The following is a 24,880-nucleotide window of genomic DNA, read 5'->3' as shown; positions in this document are numbered from 1 at the left end:
GGAGGAGGGAGGGAGGGAGGGAGAGAACGAATGCTACTTTGTATCCTTAAGGGGACACTGTTTCCTCAGGAAACACAGCAGGGCTACAAGATGACCAATAACAAAGTAAGACAAGAAAAGGGCTGCCCACAGCAGCTCTGCTCCGCAGAGCACACACTGAAACCTTTCCATTGTCCAGCACATGCCAAAGTGCCATTAAAATCATGTCCCCTGTGAATTTGCTAGATGCTGTTGTCTGGGAGCCATTAGGTGCTTCTCACTGACCACTGCACAGTGCAGCTGGACATCGGTAGATTAGGGATACAGCCACAGTTTAAACTCAGTCGTAATATTTAGGATTGCTACTTTGACAGATATAAGGAATTAAAAATAGTCTCAAAGGCTGGCCAAGGCTGAAGAAGTCAAAGTTAAGTAAGATGTGATCCATGAAGAAAAGGGATATTCCTGATTGGAAGGGACTTCCTTCAAGACTCTAAAAGATACAGCCACAGACAGTGACTCTTGTAGCTCCCAATCCAGGTCACATCACAAGCCTTTCAGCAGACTTCCATACCCAGCACTGTCTATGGAAAATAGGAAGGCCTCGACAGGGCTGGGGGGAAGGACCCCCAGAGCCATATTGCACTCCCTAATTGTGGAGAGCTCTTGGTGCTGCGTCTAGAAATTTGTCAAGCATTTGTCACTGGGCTCAGACAAGAAAGTAGGCTCAGATTAAGAATATTCACATTTGGGCTATTACAAAACTCAAGGTTAACTAAGCCTAGGAGTGTGTGGCATTCCTTTTATCTTAGTCATCCTGATAAACCCCTAGAAACTGCGACCACAGGGCTTTGTTTACTGCTTTTACCGGGGAATGATTCCTTTGTTTATCGCCTTGCTTGATTGCTTTGCCTTTGATCTAAGAACAGACCATGGTTTTTGGATGTACCTGCATTGATATAAAAGCAGACTGGGAAAAAATAAAGGTGCTTCAGCCTCAGCATTGGCTGGAGTCATGTTATAATGTTGTCTAATTGTCTTTTTGTTTTCAGTCCTCACTCTGTCCTTTGAGACCCTGTTTGAGACTGACTGAGCTGGTTTGGTCACCTAATCTACAGATGTCCAGCTGTATTGGGCAGCAGCTGATGAGAAGCACCTAATGGCTCCCAGACAACAGCATCTAGCAAATTCCAGAAAGATAGGCCAATCAACACCCCACGCATATCTACACATAGGGTGTGTACTCACATGCTTTGCAAATAGTTGTTTTCTGTAGTGTTCAGTGTGTTGTATGCATATAGTATTCTATGTGTGCATCACATGTGTCTTGTGTATATGGGCTCCTATATTGTACATGGCATGTTTGTTCATAGAAATGGCACTTTATGTACTTTGGAAATCACGGCTACGCTTTGGGATTACATAATGAGTAACTTCAATTGTATTATTGTTTTAAAGATGTTTTCTAAAGTTCTTAAAAATTTATTTATTGTGGGGTCAGGGGGGAACATGCCATGGTATGCACAGGGAGGTCAGAGGTCAGCTTGAAGGAGTTCGTTCTTGCCTTCCACCACGTGAGACTCAGGTATTGTGCTCAAGGCGTACAGCTTGGTGGAAAATGCCTTTACCTACTCAATCACCCTCTGGAAACTTCTATCTTATAAAAAGGATTTCTTAAATTGTAGCTATTACTTGTGTTAAATGAAGTCTTGCTGTGAAGAAGCCAGCAAAGCACCTGGCACATGCTTGCTCAGAAAGCATGAGCTGTGACACTTCCAATGCTCTGCTAACCCTTGCCTCATCGGTGTCGCCAGTGTAGTCTAGAAAGTGAAGTGCAGGCAGACTCAGTGTGCCAGGGAAACACATCACCAGTCAACCCAACTCCAGCTCCCAAACCCTCTTCCTTTAACTCCGGAGACTGGGTTGGCACTGGAGAAGAGAGAACAGAGAAGCTTCCTGCCCCAGAAGATTCCCTGTTGGGGGTAGGAAAAAGATGGATAGCCTGCCTGTTAGTCCCAACTTGCCCTTGGCTTTGCCCTCCACCCCATGTATCTCTGAAAAACCAGAGTTTCACTTCCTATTCTTAAACACCAGGAAATGTCAAGGCCAACTGTCTGTCTTACTGACAGAAAATGTTCTTTTTTTGACATGTAGGGCTTAACATGTTTTTAAATTAGTAAACTAGTGTGACATCAGACACATCTTTCATTTATTTAGAAGCAGGGCTGTGCACCCCGTAGAATAAAGTGTGAACTTTAAACACCAGCTTCTCAGGCCACAGTGAGAGACTGATTTGGCAGTTCATCACCTCTATTGTGGGAAGAAAACATGCACAAAGCAAGCATATGTACACACACACACACACACACAACCTTTGTAAGTAAACTAGATTCACACTCTTGACTCTCAGACATGACCCTGGGCTGTTCCTCACTCTCAGACTTGTTTTCCTCACTGGTAAAATTCTAAGATATGGGAGGAAATTAAATGAAAATAAACAAGCATTCAAGTACAATCTTAGGGACAGTCCTCAGTGGACTACTGTTTCTCCTCTCTTGCTCTGTGTTCTCTGATGCTAACATGCCCTCCAAGAGCTGGCAGAAATATCTTGAACAAACTTCCTGACTAAGATAGCAAGTTAACCTGTGTGGCCCCAGGTCACCTGGGCAGAAGTCTCCTCTGAGCACTCTCCTGGAATGCAGAGATCTGGATTTACTGAAAATACATGCTTCCCAACAAAGAGAAAAGAGGGCAGAGCATTGGGGTCTGGCAAGGCCTGGCTGGTACAAAACAGCCACAAACTCCAGCAGGCATTTCTACAGCGTCAGAAAGCTAAGGGAGCCAGGAAGGGATGCCTTTCATGGAAACCGCATGAGATACAATTAAAAGTCACGCCACACACAGGCAATCTTAAAAGACAGCCTCAAAAGACACAGAATCAGACTCTCAAAAGACACAGAAGATAAAATTGTTGTGATTCATGTGGTTGAAGAAATAAGAGAGACATAGATATGAGCCCAGATAAAGGACCATAAGACCATATAAAGCTGATTTGTAAAGGACCAAAGAGCACCCCTCTCCCTCTCCCTCTCCCTCTCCCTCTCCCTCTCCCTCTCCCTCGCTCCCTGCATTCATCTCCCCCCCTCACTAGGTATACAAATATGCATGTATAAATTGCATTCTTTAAATTTTTAAACAAAGCTTATGTATCTAATAGTATACATCAGTTTAGGTACAGATTGTAAAAGACTCTGGTGAACTGGAAGAGAGGCCAACATACTTCGAGAAGAGTGAGCACCAAGATATAATAAGAAGAGAAGAGAGAGGCTGAGACACAGGGGGAAGGATGGGTTACTGAAGCACATGTCTATCTTAGGTACAAAAATCTATAGCATATATTTTTTAAAGGTAAGAAAGGAGCAATAAAAATAACATGTAGAATTGATGGACAGAGATTTCCAGATATAGTAATTTCCATGGATATCAAGCAGAATAAAGTTTCAAAATAATTCACGCCAGGATACATGAAGTGAAACCATAAAACAGGAAAAATGCAGCTCTTTAAAGAAAGCAAGCAAAGCTGAAAAATCAATTTACAGCACTAACAAAGATTTTTCCAAAGAAGACAAAATTAGTTAATAGCCATAGTTGAAAGCAATAGCTAAGGGGACCTTTTACATGTTCCAAGAAAACCATTGTTGGTCCAAAGTGCACGCTGAGCAAAACTATTGTCCAATCATTAGTAAGAAAACAAGTATTTTTTTCAGACTAATAAAACTTAAGAGAGTTTATCACAAATAGACTTTAAAGAAAGAAAAAACCTTCAATGGTGTTCTACGGGAAACAAAATAATACCAGATTAAAAGGTGCAGGCGTAAGGAGAGAAGAGAGTATGGGAAATATATAGATAAGTCTAAATAGATTTTGAGTAAAAAATAGATAAAAGGCTTGAGAGCTTAGCTGAAATAAAGTGGAACTCCACTACAAATCAACGCTACTATAGAGGTTAGTATAGCAGTGCTAAGAACTCTACAGTTCTTTCTGTATTAAAACAAAGGGAGATGAAGGCAAAATTTAACTTAAACACTTTGAGAAGACCCATTAAATTACTTCAGGGCAATCATTAAAGCACCAAGCAGAGAGATTATGCACAGAATACTAATAGAAAACATTGAATTAAAAATCCAGCTATTCAAATACAAAGGAAAAGTGGGTCAAACATAAAATAACACAGTGGAAAGTTGATATACATACAACTGAAGAATAGTTAGACCCACGTCATTCACCCTATACAATAATCAATTCAAAATTAAATGTCTTAATTGAAAGCCTTAAACATGAAATTGGTAAAGGAAAATGTGTTATAGATCCAGGCAGGAACTTTCTGAGCAGGACTCTAGACACACAGGAAATAGTTCCAAGAGTTGGCAAATGAGCTTATATAAAATGAAAGAACTTCTCCATGGCAAAGGCAGCTGTCACCAGAGTGAAAGGATGACAGGCTACAGAGTAGGAGAAAACGTCACCACAGCATTGATGTCATCTGTCTTTTTTGCTTGTGTGAAATTAAAAAGGGCATGATCTTTCCTCTCCCCTGCAGCCCCCCAATTTGTGGGATGTGTCCTCGCATTCCTTGCTTTAGTGGAATTAAGTTCTATAGTCAAACGTTTCTGCAAAAGTCTGAGCCGTTGAGAGATATACGGCTTATGGAAAGAAGAAGGTAATCTTTGCAAGGAAAAATAGCAGTGATACAAAAGACAAGGAAGAGCCCTGTGGTTGGACTAGTAGGTTTCTGTCCTAACAAACTGAAAGAGCTCACCCAATCCCCTGGCAGCACTCTTCGAAGATGAGACCACAGAGGCCAATGCGGCCTGAATACCCAGGAAGACTCACCTAAACTCCAGAGAGCTCAGAGGGTCCCAGAGGAGAATGTCTGTCCCCATGGTGGCCTGCTCTTGCCTTCCAGGCATCCAGAATCCTTGCAGGTTTTCATATAAACCAACAAACAGACAATTCCAGGCCTATGCTGACTTGGGTTGAATTTGCTATGAGCCCCCAGAATAGAGGAGCTTGGAATCCTCCAAGAGACTTAAAGTCTGGCAACTCTCTGGCACACCTGCCTATGGCTCCCCTACCCACTATACCCACAGGGATATCTGTATAACAGAGGAATGGCCCACAGCAGAAGCAGCCAGCCCAGCTCTAACCTCTGCTCCAGGTCTGGCCACTGCTTGAATTTGCTTCGAGCATCCACAGAAGTCTCCTGCCCAGCTCTGGCTGGCTCCATCATGTCTCCACGCAGATGGAGGGTACCACTGGCCATGCTCTCTAGAAAGCTGAGAATCTGTAGGCAGCTCTGCACCCTGGGTGGGAACTGGCAGCTGGAGGAAAAGGCACAGCTTAGCAAATCCACAAAGGGCCTGGTTTTCTTGTCAGATGAAGAGTGCTGCCGATTGTCCTCCTCCTCTGGGGCCCCGAAACAGCCCAGCAGACAGAGGTCCTCAGCCAACTTCTCAAAGAGCCCATTGCTCCTAAAGAAATGCTCGTTGACAGGGTCCAAGTGCAGAGCAGCAGACACCACACAAAGCGTGTGGAACACCAACTCCAGGGTCTGGCTGGGGGACACTGCACCCCACGTTGGCACTGCAGGTACTTGGAGGGATCCCTCCAGGTCGGAAAGCAGGGACAGCAGCCCATTGAACCCACTGGAGACACGGAATGCAGCATGACCCTTGGGGGTCTCCAGGATCCGGAGCAGAGACTGAAAGAGCAAGCAAAGAATATACGTGAAATCCAGCAGGCAGGTCCAGACCACCTATGAGCCCACCCACCAAGGCACAGCAGTGCTGTTAGTCATGCACTCCAGACACTAGGCAACCTAGATGGACAGTTCTCAAGTATTGTGATATCAATCTTGTTCATTTAGTTATTACTTTAGGTTGTCCACGTGTGCCTTTTCTTAAAGGGTGGTCTTTAAAGGTCCATCTACCTGCTGGCATCTTTACATAAATGTATTGTCCTCACATAGGTTCTCAACTCCTGTGACTCTTTGGGGTTGGGGGAGATTTGTATATCAGATATTTACATTATGGTTTAAAGCAGTAGGTAAATTACAGATACAAAGTAGCAAAATAATTTTATGGTTGGAGGAGTCACCACAATATGATGAACTGTGTTAAAACATTGTAGCATTACAAAGGTTGAGAACCACTGCTCTAGAACTGGTTTTTGACCCCTGGTCCACAGCCCTCCCCCATCCTGGGAACATAACTTTTGCAAACATACACACGCACTCACACACGTACACCTGTAGCTGCTTGGAAGTTGTCTCAGCTCTCCACCAAACTGGGGATCCATTTGATTAGGAACCACATCAGACTTGCCCACCCCAATAGAATTCAGATGATTTAATTTTCTGGGTGAAGAAAGTGCCATCTCTCCAATGTGAAGGAGATACATAGTAACATTGTAAAGCTTCCGCTTGTTATCCTTTACCTCCTTCTCCATACAAGCGGCAGGGCTCTGCCACATGAGGAGTGAGAGGAAAGGCATCTAACGTCAGCGGGTTATAAAGATGAGGATTTCCCAAAGGCAGGGCAAACCTAGAGCAGTGCTTCTCAACCTAAACGCTCCGACCCTTCAATACAGTTCGTCAGGTTGTGGTGACCCCCCAACCATACAATTACTTTGTTGCTACTTTATGACTGTAATTTTGCTGCTATAAATCATTATGTATAAGTTGTACAGATAGCAGACAGCCTAGATCCTGTGTGAGAAATGTAGCCAAAGAAGTCAAAGCTTACACAGGACCTAACACCCTCCAGTTGGCTGAGACATCTACAGGAAAACTTATTTCCCTGTAAAATCAAGTCTTCACAGAGCATGTGCAAGGTACATTTACTAGCCACCATGCATGGTGTATAAAAATATTCCACACAGAGAAGAGAAGAAAAATGAGAAGAAAGAAAGAAAAGAGGGAGGAGGGAGAGGGAGGGGCTGGGGAGGTATGGATAAGTTTACATAAATATTTTAAGCATAAGGTCCTGGGTATTAGCCTCAAAGATAGCACCAGAACACATCTGAGACCAGACATCTCTGACACATTTTTGAATAGTGGATGACCTTTGTAGTAGGCTCTGGAGATGGGTTTGAGTGCTTTATTCTTTTAGAAAGTTAGTACTGCATAGAATCAAAGAAAGGAGCATTGTTCAGAATCATCTGTGAGACATTTAAGATACGGTTCAAAGGGCAAAGATGAAAAAGAGACTCCCATTTTGGGCCTAGAACCAATGCTGTGAAGTAACCACATGACTTAGGATGTGGAACTAAAACTTGACAGGTAAAGATCAACAGATAGGGAAACCTAAGTACTCAGAAACCCAAGACACAGAGCAGCCCTTCAAGACAAGTATGTATTATGGGGTCAGAGCAAGATTCCTCCAGAACGGTTGATGCTCAGGAGATGTGAAAGCTCATGGTAGACCCTGGGCAAGCCCCTTGTCTGTACAGACAGTCACAGCTACCTGCCATTATCTCTGGAGACCCCTCTCTACATGAGCAACTCTCTTCCAACTAAGAACCATTGCTTCAGCTAAACAGGAAACTCACTCTCTCTCTCTCTGAAGTGGGCTTAAGTTTAAGCCTTTTCCTTCTAAGCGGCAATTCACACAGCAATGTAATTTACATGAGCATCTACTTATCTAAGACTGATTTTGTGCCTAATCATGGGATATATGCCATGAAAAGATAAGTCAGCCACCAAGACATTAGAAAACCTCATAAGTACTAATGTCAAACAGTATACGTTTCTCTGAGAGTTTCTAGTGACTCATCACCACTAGGAGGTAGGCTCAAGCAAAAGAAATGAAGAAAGGCCTTTGTTTGTCACATGACACAGACCAAAGCAAATGCAAAAAGGGACAATGGCAAAGCAATGTAAAATGGAAGATTTCATAGATTGTAGCTAATTGTCTGAGAACTGGATGGTCATGAGATGCCTCCTGATCCCCATAGGAAGCAAATTTCAGTGGTCCAACCTGATGCCAGACATGGCTAAGCGGAGTTCCATCCATCCTTCCAAGAGCGGTAAGAACAGATATTTTAAGAGAGAATCAATTCAATAGTAATTTTTACCCGTGATCTGTGTCTCTCAGTGGGTGTCACCTAGATGGCCACTTTCTTCCCTCTAGTTGGGAGGGGGAGGAGAAATGGCTCCCCTTAATTGTTGCTTTGTTCGATTTATTAAATTCCAGCTCATTATCTAAAATGGGGGTAATCTCATTAGAATGTAGACTGCTCTATTATTTCTTGGGATGGGGTTAATTTCATATTTGCAGAGTCATAAAGTAAAGAGTCCAAAATCCAATTACAAAGGCTTAATTTCATAGCAACTAAAGAGAAACATTTCTATCATAAAGGAAAATAAATATTTCGGGACTTCGGGAAACGATTAGTCAGGGGCTGGGGGCCTGGGAGGAGGGGTCTCCATTACTGTCATTCAACTTTGCGTGATAATGCATCACACAGGGTTCCGAGTCTGCCGAAAGGAATAAATTGAATCAACAGAAGTCAAAGTAATCAGGCTAGGGTTGACACACTTCAAGAAAGGTCAGCCTTAAGCACATTTCCTCGTTCTTAACTCAGTTACCGTGTCATCGGCTCTGAGTTAGTTTTCCTCTAGCCTGAATCTATAAAATGGATGTCTGCTGCACAGCGCTAACTGCGTTAGGACTAACAGGATTTATTTCACACCCTGTTATTTGTTATTCCTCGTAATTGTCCATGTGTCATGCTGGAAGACTGGGAAGGCAATGTGATTAAGCTCAGAGTTGAACAGCTAAATGTATATTAGCAAATCAATCTGAATTTGTGCATAACCCAATCACAGCCTCCCTGGCCATGGGGAGGAAATTCATTTGCTTACATTATCCTTTAACTCAGTTATCCGTTGCCAGAATTGGTGGTATAGTCGCACGATTTGGTGTTGGTACGGAAGTGCCACTGGATTCTAGAAACATCTACCCTGGGGTAGTCTTCTTCACATGTGTGATGTGACTGCTGCCCTCCCAGAGATGGCAACTTCACTGGGAAGGACACTGCCTGCCTGGGGTCCCAACACTTCATGATGCCTCCCTTCACCCTCTAAGTAAACCCAATGCCCTGGGCACAGCCAGTCTTTAGCTTCTGAAATGGTGATCCAGCCAGAGAGAGCTTGCTTCACACAGATGTTTGTGAAGATGCAGGAGGCTCTCATGGTTTAAAAGCAATCAGAGATCCCACACCACATATCAGCAAATATTCACTAGCTACTGCTCATGTACTCAGAATCCGGGCTAGGCTCTGGGGACCTAGATTTCTCTACCACCCACAGCAGTGTGTGGCAATCCTAGTCCACTGAGGGTGACAGCAGCTCCTGAGGCCTCCTAACTGCCCAGCAGAGCCTTGGAGTGAGGAGAAGGCGGGAGGAGAGCCTGTGGGCTCTGACTTTGTTAAATGAGCTCACAGAGGGCTCGTTCTTATGAACTCTCTTGATGCTGTGTTTCTGAAATTATATTGAATCTGTAAAACACCATAATGGCTTTGCATTGCTAATTCTAGAAGTTCCGTCCTATTACCCAGGGGCTAGCACTCCAATAAGATGCCTCTGGGCTACATAGTAAACAAGACAAACTCGCCTTGAGCAAGACAGAACACTCTTCTCCACGTTAGATAGAAAACTCCTTTCTGTTTCTCAGCAGAGTCAGAGAGTAGCTGTCTTTTCTACTGATCTGTCTGGATGTCACTACAAACAACAGACATAATTTTGTACCCGATGGAAAACCAAAGTCCTGGCTATGGTCCTACCTTCCCTGTTCCTATTAGACAACAAAAGCGTGACCATGAGCAGCAGTAAGTCCATTCTTGGTGGCTAAGATTATTTGAGTGTCAGTAGTCTTTGAAGCACTCTGGATGCTTCTGCTTTGAACAGGAGAAAACTAGCCCGTACTAATTTTCAATGAATTCTTCGCCTCTTTCTGGTGCTAGGTATTGGATCCTAGGGCCTCTTTTGTGCTGGACAAGGCCACTGCCACAGAGCCCCACTCAGCCCTCATTAGTTTTTGTCTTAGCTCACATCATTATGGCACTACTGTGTCTTTCAAACAATATTTTTCTTTCCTTTTCTGTTTATTAGTAATCTCCCTCACTCATTTTTTGCCCTGTAGTTAAATCATTGCTCCAGTTCTTATCATCCATGAAATATATAATTATGATCATAATGTCATTTTCTCGTGAGCCCCTTGGAATGCTGTGGCTCTACCTTGCACTTCAGGCTAGGCCACATGACAACAGGAATGAGTCCCTCAAATGTCTGGCATGGACTCTGCAGAGAATTAGACACAGAGACGCAGAAACCACACTCCTCCTCACATTAAAAAGGATAGTGGAGAGTATACCAGAGCTAAGCCTCTTCAGCTTCGGTGTCAGGGAAATTTTGTGTTTTTCATGAAGTTCCTCAGGAAATAAGAATGTGTTTCTTTAGGGTTGAATTTCACAGAGAGGTGACAATTTCTGCTTAAATCCACAGGGAAATATTTACATTTGCATCCTGTCACTCAAACAGCATACAAGAAAGAATTGTTTTTTTAAAAAATTACCAGTTGATGGCTCAACCATTAAAGACTTAGACTCACAGTTGAAAAGACGAGCTAATTAATTTATTGATTAATTAAAAGAGTAGTTGTTTGTTTGCTTCTTCAAGCACAAATTCTCTATATGTTTATAGCTTTGGACTTCTCTATATAGATCAAATTGGCCTTAAACTCATAGAGATTTGCTGGCCACTTCACTCTGAGTGCTGGGACTAAAGGAATGCGCCACCATGCCAGCCCCAAAAGAAAATTTTTAAAAGGCACAAGCCATAAAAAAATAAAGAAAAATAGCAAAAAATTATAGAAGGATGATAAATTAATATAGTACATATTTCTTCAGCTACTCTAAGATAATTTGATTATTATTGGCAATATTATAATAAATGCTTTTCTCATATGCACAAATGTCATAATGCAGCCTCACTGGTCCATTGGTGTTCCTGTCCCTACAGCTCTGCCTCTCTTTAGCTTCCGTGCTAGCTCACACTCTCTTCTGTGAGCCCCCGGACCAAGTGAATCTGCTCTGGCCTCTTATCGCTCTCTTCCCTCAGCTACCAGTACCCATTAGGTATCTACCCAGATCACTTGCCACCTTTCCTGAGGTGTGATCCACACCCATATATTATAAACGCTGGTTCCTAATATCCCAGATAGCATGGGCTGTGTCTCATTCTAATGTGTATCCCAAGCACTCTCACCAGGCCTGGTCATTGGTTGATGCTCAACAGATGGAGTCAGCCAAGCACATGTCATGCCACTACTAATTCATACCCCACTTTCATGATCTACAGTGGTGCCTGGTAGTTGCTGCCTAGCCAAGGATTACACTTCCCATCACCCCCTGCTGAAAAGTCTGTCCAAAGGAAACTGAAGCTAGAGTATGTAATTCACAGCCTGAATGAGGGTGTCTTATGCCATTCTTCCTAGCCTGTCTTCCCTTATCTTTCAGCTGAGTCAAGTCCCTGCATGACAGCTGTTCCTGAATTGCAATCCCAAGTATTCACTGATTCTTCATAAAAAAAGAAACTTAAGGTCAGATTTGGGCATGCACATTTGATATCTCAGCACTTGGGAGGTGGAGGCAGGAGGATCAGGAGCTTGATCATCCTTGACTACATAGCGAGTCTGATGCCAGTGTGAGCTACACAAAATCTTGTCTCAAGAAATTTATATGCCAGGCAGCTAAGTATATGAGATTTATTTGTTATAGCAGCTAAAACTGCCTAGCACAACTATCTACCTATCCAGAACAATGTCCCAGTGCATGAACGAAGGTGATTCACTTGGTGCATAAGTCTGAGAAAGCCAATCACAAAGGAGGGCTTGACCTCACCTTGAGAAGATCCAGCTTCAGCTGCAGCTCTCCCTGTGTGGACGAACACAGAGCACCCACAATGATGCTCATGTACTCCTCTGCATTGATGACTGACAGCTGCTCCAGGATGCTGAGCGAGGCTCCCCGGTAGCACGCATCATCCAGGAAGATCTTGATGAAGGGCACCATGCCGTGGTCCTTTAGGACAACTGGGGACAAGACAGACAGGACAGTGCCAGAGAAAGGTGGGCCTTGGCACTGGAATCTCACCACAAGGAAAGCTTTTGCTTCCAACTCCCCCAGCCCATGACACTTCATCCTCTCTTTGGCCCCTGGTAAACAGTTTTATGTTTTATAATCCACATCCACAATAGGTTCATGGGAAGAGAAGCATGGGTGCTGGAGAATTCAGAAGAAAAACCACATTCTTCAGCAGTGAGAATTCTATCTTGGGAAAGAAAAAATTCTTTGGCCAACATCTTCCCGTAGAAGAAAGTTCAAGATAGGACGGAAAAAGTTCAAAGGACTTACTGTACAACAAAATGCCTAAAGTTAATGACAATGTATTGTGGTTTTGAAAAAATAATTCCAAATCTAAGTAATACAGACCTGGAGTGTTCCACCTCTCCATCTATTTACCTCCATTCCCTAACCCATGATCTACACCAATTCTTTATACTCTCTGCCAAGGTTCTTTGTCAATGATTTATTTATTCTTTGAGAATTACATACATTATATTTTGATCATATTATTTCCCCTCCCCAACTCATCTAACTACATACCCAATTTTATATATTTTCTCTACAAAACATAAAAGACCCAACAAAACAAAACAAAATCACCAAAAATATAACCTGAGTTTTGTTGGGTGTTGTTAGCCAATACTCCTGAGCATGAAGCCTGCTCTGGGTGTTTTGATATGTTCCTTGCCACTCTGTTGAAAATAAAATTTATTTTTCCCTTTCCAAGCAGCTACCAATTGAGAAAACTTTCTTAGTTTGGGTTTGGAATTCTGTCTTCTACCTAAAGTTTATAGAACATAAACAAAAATTTAAGTTAGAGACATATTTAATTTCCCAGGTCTTTCCTCTGGGAGAAAATTAAAGGAATCTACTTATGATTTGCTTTCTTTATAGGCACTCCCAGGTTTTTCTTGCCCAGGACTGGCATGTGGATTCATTCTCACTGAATAAAGACTCAACATTGACTTGACCAAATTGGTTAGTGTGGATTTGAGCCCTTCAAGTCCTGAGCCATGACACTCAAGCTATGGCCACACACCCACTAAATGGAAATCATGCTGGGAGGCTCCTGAGACTGAGCTCCACCTACTACTGATCAAATGTCTGAAGATCAGCCTAGCAGTGTGCTCTAATGAGTACTTCCAGGCAACAATTTACAGGCTTTCCCCTACTAAAATGGAATAACAGATTTTTTGCATTTAGCATAGCCACTCTATTAGGGCTTCAGTGCCCTTGATATCTAAATCACCAAGCCTGTTGACAGGACCTATTGCATCTACTTCATATCATATACTGATATACAAAAAGGAGTTCCTTTTTAAAAGAAAAACGTGAGGGATTAACATTTTTAGATTTTGCTTTATGGTTTATAAAAAGAAATGAAGCAGGATACCAGTATGTTTTACTTAAAAAGAAGGGAAAGGGGTTCTGTGGCCTCATATGAAGCAGTTCTTTGCCCAACAACTTTGTTATACAATATTAACAATGTTGATCAAGGTATCTATTTTATGGATGATCATCATCAATTGGCACATGGACATTAGCCACCGTGCTGATACTGACTATTCCTTGAATACCACCACAGTTAGTGTTTTATTGCAGATAACAGGGCAAGGTTAGAACTATTATTACCTGCATTTCGAACAGAACCTTGCAGAAGTGTGACCACAGTGTCCAGCATCACACAGGTGAGTTCCCTCTCTGGATCCTGCACACCAGGGCTGCACTCTTTGTTTCCTGCCACATTTAAGAATCAATACATATGTACTAAGTCTACATGGTACAATCCACAATCTCTTTCTCCTTCGGGGTCCTACCTTCCTAAAGAGAATGGGAGTGCAGGGTCGTGTTAAAAGGGAGCATACACCACAATTCTGAAGATACAACCCTGAAAACCCTAACTTCACTGATTCTCCAGCTTGAGCACATCAGAAAGCTGGACACATAAGACTGGGGAGCCCTTTGCTCAGAGCTGCTGGGTTAGATCACGAATGAGACCAGATAATTCTTGTTTCTAACATGTCCCCATGTGAGGCCAATGAGACTGTTACAGGGGTCCCTCTGAAAGAAGCACTCTGCTCTTGATCCCAAGTCAACTCTGATCATCCCCTTATAGCCTGCCATTCATGTCTAGAAGGGACAGCTGCCAGCTTCTTAGCTGAGCTAAGAAGCAACTCATAGGAATCTGGAACAGATATGCAGGCTACTAGATCCTTGAAGCCCAAACCATGTTGCTTCATTCACTCTGATCCCCAGTGCTGGAAATGTAGCAAAACAAACTGAAATTTTAGCTCCTATTTGGAGAATTAAAAACAAGTAAATGAATGAAAACAAGAAGAATTTATTTACCAGACATAGAGTGCATAAGAATCAATAGGCCACATTTAAAAATGCAAAGTGCAAAGGAAGACTGGAAGCATTAGCTCACAGAAAAAGCTAAACTCTTCTGGGATTAGTTGTAAGCCTGGGGTCAGATCGAAAAGTGAATCTGACATTAAGCTGTTGAAAGGCATCGTCTGTCTGGGGTACAACAGGAACACTCAGTGAAACTGTGCACTGCCTTCCCTGTAAACACAAGGAAAGTGTTAACTTCATGCAGGAGAGGATTGAAGGCAAGAAGTTGGCTATGACTGGAATGCTTCCCCCAAAGCCCTGTGCTGGGAACGTAGTCTCTAACTCACACATTAATAGTGTTTGGAGGTTTATCCTCGGGAAGTAATTGGGACTGGATGGCATCATGAGGATGGGTGTATAAACTGGCAAAATTGCTCTGTTTCACCATGTAATGCTCTTTGCTTTATTATACTAGAGCAACAAGATCTCTCCATATGCTGGCATCCTGACACTGGACTCCCCAACATCCAGAACCATAAGCCAAATAAACTACTATTTGGGAATATAGTTCTGTGGTAGCTCAATGGACTGCAAGTAAACTCCTATTCTTTATAAATTTTCTTGTCTATAGTCTGTTACTATAACTACTTTGTTAAAGTAACAAGAAAGCAGACCAAAACTACTGAGTAAGAGAAAGAAATACAGAGCCACCTACAACCAAGGCTTTGTCTCTCTAAAGGCCTAGAGAGGGAAAAGTATCCTGGAAACACTTTGTCCTAAGTCCTCATCCTATTTTCAAATGTTCTGGGTAGGACACAGTTCCTTCCTGAACTCCTGAAGGTGCCTAGGCTTACCCTCCCTCAGAGTAATACTGAAATGATAGGGATTCTATGTGCAGGAATTCCCGGGCACCTGTTACATGCCACAGCCAACAGTGGGTGCTCTTCCTTTCATTCCTATAAGGCCTGTGACATAGCCACTGCCATTTTGCAGAGGAGAAAATGGTCTCATAGAAGTGAGGTAACAGGATAAGGGGTACTGGGAACCTGCAGAGACCTAGACTTTGGGGCACCACATCCGTGTTTCCAGCCAAGGCTGACAGACTCCCACATTGACATGCTCTCCCTCAGTTTCTTCCTTTCCAAGAAGCAGAAAACAGACAGATTAGCAATGTTGACTAAAGTCTAAAGCAGAATTCCAAAAGCATTTAGTGGCTGGAGCAGTTCCCAAGCCTGTCCAGCCAGTGCAGCAAAGGGGAAGGAGAGAAAGGATAGGCAGGGCAGGGTAAGGTGGGCTGCTAGATCCCTGTGTTCTGCCACCCCACCTCCAAGCTGGTCTCCCAAGGGTAGCAGGAAGTGACAGATTTGAGGAAATCAAGAGGAACAGGGAGAAGAGACTTTGTGCCTCACTTTTATTTGAAAATTGCTAGAGGGAAGGATCTCAAAGATCTATGCAAAGTGTCCCCAGCGGGGCCAGTGTGAGGCAAGGTAAAGTAGGCGTATAGCCCATGAGGACCGAGGGGCGTGCTGAGTCAACAGGACTCTGGAACCCCACCCTCAGTGGGAGACTGGGTCATACCCCAGTAGACCCCACAAGATCCCCCAAAGTCTAGGTCTCTGCAGGCTCCCAGTACCCATTTGCTTTACTGAAGGATCAGACTCCCTGGTGGTTTTCACCTGTATACCCAGCAAGGAGTACCTTAAGAAATCCTTGAGTCCGTTTCTGAAATTCACTTAAAGTGGTGTCTGTCCCTCTCACCTCAGGGAAGGACTTGGAGACTTGCCTGTTTTTTGTGAAGCTACGACTCCAGACTTCCTTTGTCTATTCATCAAAATATGATACACAGGTTCTCACTCTCGGTTACCCTGCAGGGTGGTCAGATTGGCCCAGCCTGGATAACAATGACCTCAGCCCATTTGCCTACCCCTCTGAAGACATACCTGACTTCCTCATGATCTTGGCCTGTTTCCGTAGCTGGCCCAGCAGCAAGCCTAGTAGTCCTGAGTCCCGGAAGATGTCCGTGAAGAGTTGGTCACTGGCTGTGATCCTGAGGATGCTCCGCAAAGCCACAAGGGTACAGGATAGCTCGGGGCCCTCTTTGATCAGACGCTGCACTTTAGCCAGGACCTCGTGGGGCACATAGAGTAACTTGAATACCAGAGTCTCCAAGAGCTGGAAAAAGTGCTCCTGCACTGGGGTAGGCTTCAGGGAAATGATTTCTACGAACTGTGAAATGGGCTGCAGGGTCCACTCCAGCAGGAAGAAATTGCGAGGGTTCCAGGCCCACATGGTCTTGATGGCCAAGAGCACTTGAATGCAAAGGACAGAGTCACTGGCTCTGTGGAAAAGATTCTGCAGGACCTGGAAGGCCTGGAGATTCTTAACAGTCACCCCTGGGGATGAGAAAACAAAGTAGTTCTACAAGTTAGCTCCCCGCCTGCCTGTCTATGCCTGCTTGAACTCTCACAGGGATGCAGCATTTGATGGCTCTCTTTTTAGGTTCCTGTGAGTATACATCTTAGACATCTAAAAATCCTCAGCCACTGTGGTGGGGAAAGAGCTGCATCTGCATTCCAAAGATAGGCAGCTGACGGAGCGTTCCAGCCATGGACACTCTGACCCAAAGCATCTCCATGAGGGAAAAGAGTCACACAGGATTTCCAAGGAGCAGCATGGGAAAAAAGGAAGCAAGAGTCTCATTAACTGTCCTGTCTGTGGCTACACATAGAGTATTTGGGATCTATTGAGGTAGATAAACAGAAGTTACCAGAAATCATCTAACCAGTTTCTTCTTGTCAAAATCAAGATAGATGATTGGTCTACCTTATATTTCCACTGAACAAAGCTGGGCCAGGCGATTTGGTTTTTATCAACTAGAATCAAGCGATGCTGTAGATGACAGTTCAAGATCAGGTTTCCGTCTAGACAGCTGAAGGGCTTACCCACTAGGGCTTTTTCTTCCCAGGATACCTGGTTCAAAGCTCCTGCCTGTATGTCTTTCTGTCTTGAATTTGCTAAAACTCTGAGACTTTCCACTGCCAGCCATCTCTGATCCTCTTTGTCTAAGTTCTGTTCAATACCCTTCTCCAGCTGTTGCTTGCAGCGTTACCAGCTCCGGTCTTTCCCCACAGCTCGTTACTTCCTACCCCGGCTAACATCTTCAGACCTACCCAGCTGCCTCAGATCACTGTTCCTTCCTGACTCAGTACTTTGTGCCTTTAAACTCTTCCCTTCCTTTTCAATCTAGAATTCAGCCTTCAAAATTTCCTCGGTGGGACATCTGTGCAGGGTTTCCTGACAGACCCACTAGAGGTAAAGTGTGTGCCAATCCAGCAGCCTGTGGTTTGATATATGTGCAGCTGTCTCTGATAAGGGTTTTAGAGCTGACACTAGTTGTTCACACCAGCACCCAGTAGGGGGCAGAGCACCTGCGGCTCAGAAAGCAACAGTGTGTTCACTAGTATTCTCAATTCATGTTCAGGATCTTAGGAAGAGAATCCACTGAATCTGAAGCAAGGTGGCTGCATCAGGGTCATCAGTCTCCATTTCACAAGAAATGGTACAGGGTAAGTCACCCAGAAAGAGGGGTGGAATTCCAAAGGCTGCCACCCTTTCTTGATAGAGATTTTGCCTCTGTTGAGCAATATTTCCTCCACTTGCCACACATAATGAACTTTTTTGTACAAAGCTGAAATTGCACTGGTGGAAAGTAGATTAAGGGGAGATTTACTATCCAAGTGTCTGAGAGATCCACATAGCCTGGTCAGGACATCATATTGGCTCTCCAGTTACCTGGAGACACAGAGAGAACTCACCAGAAGCCTCCTGATGGAACTTGAAGCCTTCCAGCTGAGGATAGGTGACGCTGTCAAACACCTTCAGCTCTGACCTCCCACATGTCGTCAGCCACATCACCAGCTCTATGAGCTCCTCAAGATGGGGATCCACCACACCCTGGGTCAGTCCGTTATACCTGCAGAACAAACAGGGTCAGCTCCTGGAGGGAACAGCAACATTTGTGAACAGTGCTCCTCAGCTCCTGAAACTGAAGGTACTGATGGGTGTAAGCCACCATGTAGGTGCTTGGAACTAAAACTGGTCCTCCACAAAAGCAAAGGCTCTTAACCACTGAGCCATCTCTCGGGTCCCCAATAATTCCCTCTTATGGTGTATGTACTCTATAACTTCCATTTCTACTGGTCATCCGTGGCCTCCAAACATCAACTGGAACCTGGGTGTAGGTTGGTTGATAAAGTGCTTGTCTAGCATTCAGAGGGAAATGGTTTTGATCTCTAGTAGCCATAAGACCAGCCAGCCATGCTGGTGTTTGTCCATAATCTCAGAATTCAGAAGGTATATACAAGACGGTCAGATATTCAAGATCATTCTTGGTAGTATAGAGAGCTTGAGACCAGCCTGAGATTGAATTACATGAAACCTTATCAGAATAAATAAAATTTCAAAGCACACACACACACACAGAGAGAGAGAGAGAGAGAGAGAGAGAGAGAGAGAGAGAGAGAGAGAGAAGCAGAGAGAGAGAGAGGCAGAGAGAGAGAGAGAGAGAGAGAGACAGAGACAGAGAGACAGAGAGACACAGAGAGAGATCAACAAAGAATTTCAGAAATAAAAAAATCATTCTTTAAACTAATTTGTTATAATATGGCTACATACATATAAATATTGAATTTTGCTTTTAACTATTGTTATTAGCCTCTTACTGTTCCCAATTTACAAATTCAACTTGATTATTAGTATGTATGTATGTACAGGACAAAACATGTATGTGTCATGTTCCCTAAGATTCATGTTGCAGACACCCACTGGAGCTCTTTGGAGCCTACCACTCTCTGAAGGTAAGCAGAGACGGCTACACAGATGAACTTTCGAGAGAGCACAGTCCTGTTTCCAGGAAAGCTGCTTCTTGTGGCTAGAATCTCAAAAGGCATGAGTTTAAGAGGTTCACAGAGCAAAGGACACCTCCAAAATGGAAGATTCGATATTCCAAGGAGGAAAAGGAAACCTCAGACAGCATGGGAAAGACGTGGACATCTGTAGTCTTCCTCACACCTAGCCTGTGGCTGACACATGGACTTCTGTAGTCTTTTTCATGATTAGTCTATGGCTGATAGCTTCAGTGTTTATCTGATACCTTGCTCTGCTTATGGGGCAGAGGGATCTTGGAGTCTCTGTCCAGCTCTGCCCCTTTCCTTTCCGTGTTTTTATAAAACACGGCTCCGGGGAAGGCAGACAAGAAGGGTGTGAGCTGAGCAGCCACTTCCTCACACTGGTTTCCCCTTCTGTCTTCTATAAAAACCTATTGCCCGTCCATTGAACAGAAGAAATTTGTAGAAAATGCTATCCAGGGCACCACAGGGGCTACAGTCATCTGACCACTAACAAAGCTGCTTACTGTGCATGCTGGTATACCCAAAGAAACACTTATTCTTAGCATCCTTCTGAAGATGCCTTTTCTTTATTAAAACCTTATAGAGGTGGAGACTCTACACCAACAGCCTTCAGCGTCTCTCATCCAAATCATCTCCAGCGCATCTGAGACATGCTTCTGTCATGAAGTCTGCACAAGACATTGCTAAGGTCCACTCCACTGAGGAGAAGCCAAGCAAAGCCCAAATGAATGTGCCTAGCCTTGCCCTGAAGCAGCTTCCCCAACTTCAGTGGAAGAGTTTGGGCCACAAAAGGATTTCTTTTATTTCTATCTAATGCTCATGCTAATACTTAGGCACCCACCCCCTAAATACAATAAGCCAGAATAAAAATTTGATCCAGCCCCAGATACACAGTATCTTTCCCACAATTCATGGGTCTGGGAGAGAAGACCTTCATGTAAGAGTTGATCTCAGAAACCACAAGCAGGGGGCAGACCTGTGGAGTAGCCAAAGGAAGGAAACTTGCTATAATGCATTCTCAAACTGGCCTCTATCTAGCCTACAGTACTTAGTCTTTCTGTGATGGTGTGTACTTAGTCCTTCTGATGGATTTGTGATGGTGTGAAGCAGAAACATCCAAAGGACAACTTTATTGGGTGGTTACCTATCAGTTCTGACGGTGGTGGAGAGCTAAGGTTGGCGCATGGTCCCCACACAGCCCTCCAAACAGTGAGGTAGGATAAATTCCAGCAGACCACGGAAAGGTAAATTCCAGCAGGCCACAGAAAGCACGTGAGCTCTACAAGGTGGAACATGCTGGTGGCACTTGCCACTGCATGCTTAGTTACTGCTACCAGGACGAGGGTCTTGCTAGCCATCCTCTTAGGAGCCTTGAATTTCCTAAGACATGCTTAAACACTCTTGCTCTCTCTCTTCCACCAAAGCAGCAAGATGATTCTGAGCCCCACAGCTTGAGAGGTCCTGTTATTCGGCCCTCTTACCAGGTCCCGCACTTACCGCAGCAGTACCTTGAGTAGCAGAGGGTAGCCCTCCCCGTTCTCAAACTCCAGGAGCAGCGCAGAGGAGATGGGATAGGAGTCTCTCACAAAGTTCAGGATAAGGCTCACTGCCTCGCTCACCTCGGGCGCAGGGAGAGTGTCTGCCAACTTGGAGAGGTTCTGAACTGAGAGCCGGACACAGTCCGCAGCTGTGGAAGAAGCTGTGCTGAGCCAGGAAGCAGGAGGTTTTGTGGCTGCTCTTCCCTCTCCCTACCACGTACCTCCATTTGAACTTGCACAGCAAGACTTGCGTGAGACTAATTTGAGACCATTTTGTGTATGCTCTTAGATTCAAGAAACAAGTCCCTGAGGGAGGTGTCATCCTGAAAGCAACTGGCATGGGTGGAGGTGGGCAACCTCTTAACTCCTCCCTCTTAGAATGTAAGAGTGTCCCTGCCCCACCGCCCAACCCACCCTGGCTCTAGATACTGAGATACCATGTAAGACCAGTGCACTGGGGAGAGCCTTAAGAAGCATCATGGAGCCAAGCATGGAGAGTTGAGAAAAAAATCAGTTTGATGAGAAGTCCTAGGAAGGAACAGAGGGTAAGTCTGGGGGTGGAAGGCAGTAAAGGAAATGTTTCAGAAACTCAAGAAGCCAGGGTATTCAAGCAGAAGCAGGAGCTGTGGGGAAAGGAGGTGGGGTCTATTCATGAAGAGCTTGCCATTGATTTTTCTTTTCAACCTGGAATAGTGGGAAGTCGCAGAAAGGTACGAGTCAGAAGAGGAATGCCCTCAGACTAGAGACTCTTCTAAGTGGCCGGAATGTAACAAAAGTGGAACTAAGAGGATGCAGGATCAGACTCTCAGCTGTTTAAGGACTCAGAATTCTGAGTCTGAAGTGGGCCCTTTGACAAGGGGGAAACCCAAGAGTATCTGATGATGCCGTGGAGACCAGAAGGCCAGACTTTTCAAAGGTCCTGCTAGCCCCCATAAGCCCATAGAAATTACCCGTGCCTGTAAGAAGCCTCTGGGCATAGGGCCCCTGGAGAAGAAGCTTTCTGAAGCCTTGGTTGGGTCAGCAAAAACCTCCATGCCTGTGGCCTTTTCCTAGCCACTCAGACTCCAGCTTGGGGGTGGGGACTGAAGGAGACTGAAATGCCAAGGCACAATTCAACTTCAACTATAAGCATAGGCTGAGCTCACAGGAGGCTTTGAGCCCCATGGTGTCTCCTCCAATGACTGATTTACAGTAAGAAAAGAATCTGGTGGTGCTTTCTCAAGTCTAACCAATAGGTGATCCTTATTACAGAAGGAGGACAGATCACAGGGTATGTATCTGTGAACATGCAGGTGATTGTGGCAGCTCAGAAAACCAGCTTCTCCATATAGAGATCATTCTTTGGCATCAACCCTAGACGAGAAATGTTGTGTTCCAAGATGGCTGCTGTCCTGATCTGGGAGGCCTGAGAAGATGTTGGACAGAGGGGCAGGAGGTGAGTGGAGATAAACACGAGTCTTAACATATCCTTTTTAGAGCTGTGCATCCTCAGAGGGCTCCATGCTTATCTGGAGCATTATCTGGGTTGTGCAGTGGCAGAGGATGCTAAGGAGGGCCCCCGAGGTAGGTCATGAAATTGACTCACAAAACATTTCATTTCTAATAAAACACAAGTGATGGATGTGATGCAGAGGCCAAGCACTGTAGACTAGAGCCACTCCATTATGTCATGTATGTATACATGTATGTCATGTGTGTATGCATATATGCCATGTATGTCATGTATATATGCATGTACGTCATGCATATGTGCATGCATGTCATGTGTGTTTGCATGTCATGTGTGTATGCATGTGTGCATGTATGTCATGTGTGTATGCATGTATGTCATCCATGTGTCATGTCAACACCCACTGGAAGCCAAGGCAATGCAAGGCGAGCAACACTGTCATGCTGCCCATCTTATAGAGACAGAATAGCTCTGTGGCTATGGATCACTCAGCAGAACTAGAATCCATAGACTGGCTGTGGTTGCAGAGTCTCTAGCCTTCACCCCATATGTTTTCCCTAACACAGGCACTAAGGTGCAGGAGTCAGACATCTCCTTGTTTAGAAATAGTTTGTCAAGATCTTCTACCAATCTTGAGCTCCACTTTCCCCATTCCAGCATCTGTCTCCACGAGGCTAGTGATATAATGAGCAAGCAGGCCCTGCATGCTGTCTGTGTGGGAGTCCGCATGTGGGAAATGAGTCCCCCTTTCCTCCCTCCTCCAGCGAAGCATCAAGAGGAACAATACTCATATTTTCACAAATGGGGCCACATGTACTGAAATAAGTTGTCCATCTCTTCTTTCCAGGAACCTACAATGGGTCCTTGAGCTTTGCTCTGAGCTAAAGGAACCCCTGAGTGACCCGCAGCCCACACCTGTTCTCCGGGAACCTACTTCTCAGATACTGGATGACGCTGGGGCTCTGAGCCTTGGAGATAGCCCGCAGCACACAGAAGGTAGGCTGTTTCCAGAAGAAGCAGCTGTGTTCCCTCAGACAGGTGGTGGCGATCAGAAGAGACTGGAGCTCGCTTCCTGAGAGAAGTCCCTCCAGACCCTGAGGCTCACTACAAATGTTTAACAACATCTGGGAGAAATACAAGACAAGGACGTTCTGGTTAGGAGGGGCTCTCCTGTGGTAGCTTGCTCCCTGATTCTCTCTGGGGCATTGACAGTCATGCCTCAGCCAAAAGAACTGGATAATGTGCATGATCATCCTCTCTCCCCACCCAGTGATGTCCACACAGACAGCTAGGAAAGGAGCATCCCGTTCCTACTTACAAACACAGCGTCCTGTAAAGCATATACCTCTTGAGCATACCAAGAGGTCACACTGAGTGAGTCTTAAACAACCATCTAGGTGTGTGTGCCTGTGCTCTATGCTGCTCACACCATGATGGATGACATCACCTAGTGATACTGCTCACACCATGATGGATGACATCACCTAGCAATGCTGCTCACACCGTGATGGATGACATCACCTAGTAATACTGCTCACACTGTGATGAATGACATAACCTAGTGACACACATCTCAGAAGTGATGTATCAAGTGGCATGTGACAGATTGGGGAAATTGTTGGCTCCTATTTTACAAGTCAGACAGAAGGGAAAGATCCAAAGAAAGGCACTTCCAGGTGCCAGGGAGGAGGTGAATCTTGAGAGCACAGATGGAAGGAAACAGGGGCTGGGTCAGTGAGGGTACCCAAGTTGGAGGACCCCACTCTTCACAGAGACCACAGAGGAAAGTGGATGTTGGTACACGGAGCCAACCTAAGTGTTACAAAGTAGAGACGGAAAACCATTCCTAAAAAAGGGCAAGGTGCTTGGGAACTACGGCTGAGACAATAGGCTGGCCCTTGCAGTGCAAGCTCAGGGCAGTGGGAAGCCAGAGTCCTGCTCGGTCACCTGCACAAACATCTTCTGTCCTTGAACATCTCTCTCCAAAAGCTCATCCTTTTCCACAGGAAAAGCGAAGAAGAGGTACAGGCACTGCAGGAGCAGGGCCGGCAGCCCTGAATCCACCACTCTGCCCAGCGTCTCCTACAAGGGAAGGTCACACACAGGTCACCCACAGGCAGAGGAAATTGACATACATCAAGCCCCACATCTGTGGAACTGTAGGAAAGCCATGTCCTAAATTGGGAAATGCAGGTGATCATGGGACCCACCTATGGTCTTCTGCTCCGTTTAAAGGTAATACCCTCCCTCCCCTTTAATGGAGCCCTGGTTTTTCTTGACTCCCTTGGGCATTTGCCCCTCTCTTCAGATAGCACTTACCTTCCCTCACTGCTTCAGGGTTGACTGCTTCTGTGGACATAAAGTCCTCACTTAGACAGCAGACAGGTCCCCCCTCAAAGGCAAACACTTGAGCACAAGTCGGGGGTTCCCTTTGCAGCTAGCATTTATGATAATGCAGTAAACCTGCCTTAAACAGCCATGAC

At 44.8% G+C, this 24,880-nt stretch overlaps 1 protein-coding gene across 2 annotated transcripts in view; it reads right to left on the bottom strand.

Moving 5' to 3' along the window:
• Positions 1-24,880, bottom strand: part of Wdfy4 (WDFY family member 4) — a 233,960-nt gene that overhangs the window by 178,057 nt on the left and 31,023 nt on the right. For both annotated transcript variants that reach the window (XM_028789147.1, XM_028789149.1), the window contains exons 5-12: positions 24,345-24,479; positions 23,332-23,521; positions 20,907-21,096; positions 18,315-18,472; positions 16,440-16,892; positions 13,798-13,902; positions 11,941-12,131; positions 5,187-5,740 (exon numbers count right to left, since the gene is read on the bottom strand). In XM_028789147.1, coding sequence (XP_028644980.1) covers positions 5,187-5,740; positions 11,941-12,131; positions 13,798-13,902; positions 16,440-16,892; positions 18,315-18,472; positions 20,907-21,096; positions 23,332-23,521; positions 24,345-24,479 — 1,976 coding nt within the window. The remainder of the gene's footprint in view (positions 1-5,186; positions 5,741-11,940; positions 12,132-13,797; positions 13,903-16,439; positions 16,893-18,314; positions 18,473-20,906; positions 21,097-23,331; positions 23,522-24,344; positions 24,480-24,880) is intronic.

The sequence above is a fragment of the Grammomys surdaster genome, unplaced genomic scaffold, assembly GCF_004785775.1.
Source record: "Grammomys surdaster isolate TR1022 unplaced genomic scaffold, NIH_TR_1.0 125789, whole genome shotgun sequence".
NCBI lineage: Eukaryota > Metazoa > Chordata > Mammalia > Rodentia > Muridae > Grammomys > Grammomys surdaster.
The sequence above is the reverse complement of the archived record's forward strand: the minus strand, read 5'-3'. Positions and strand labels throughout refer to the sequence as shown.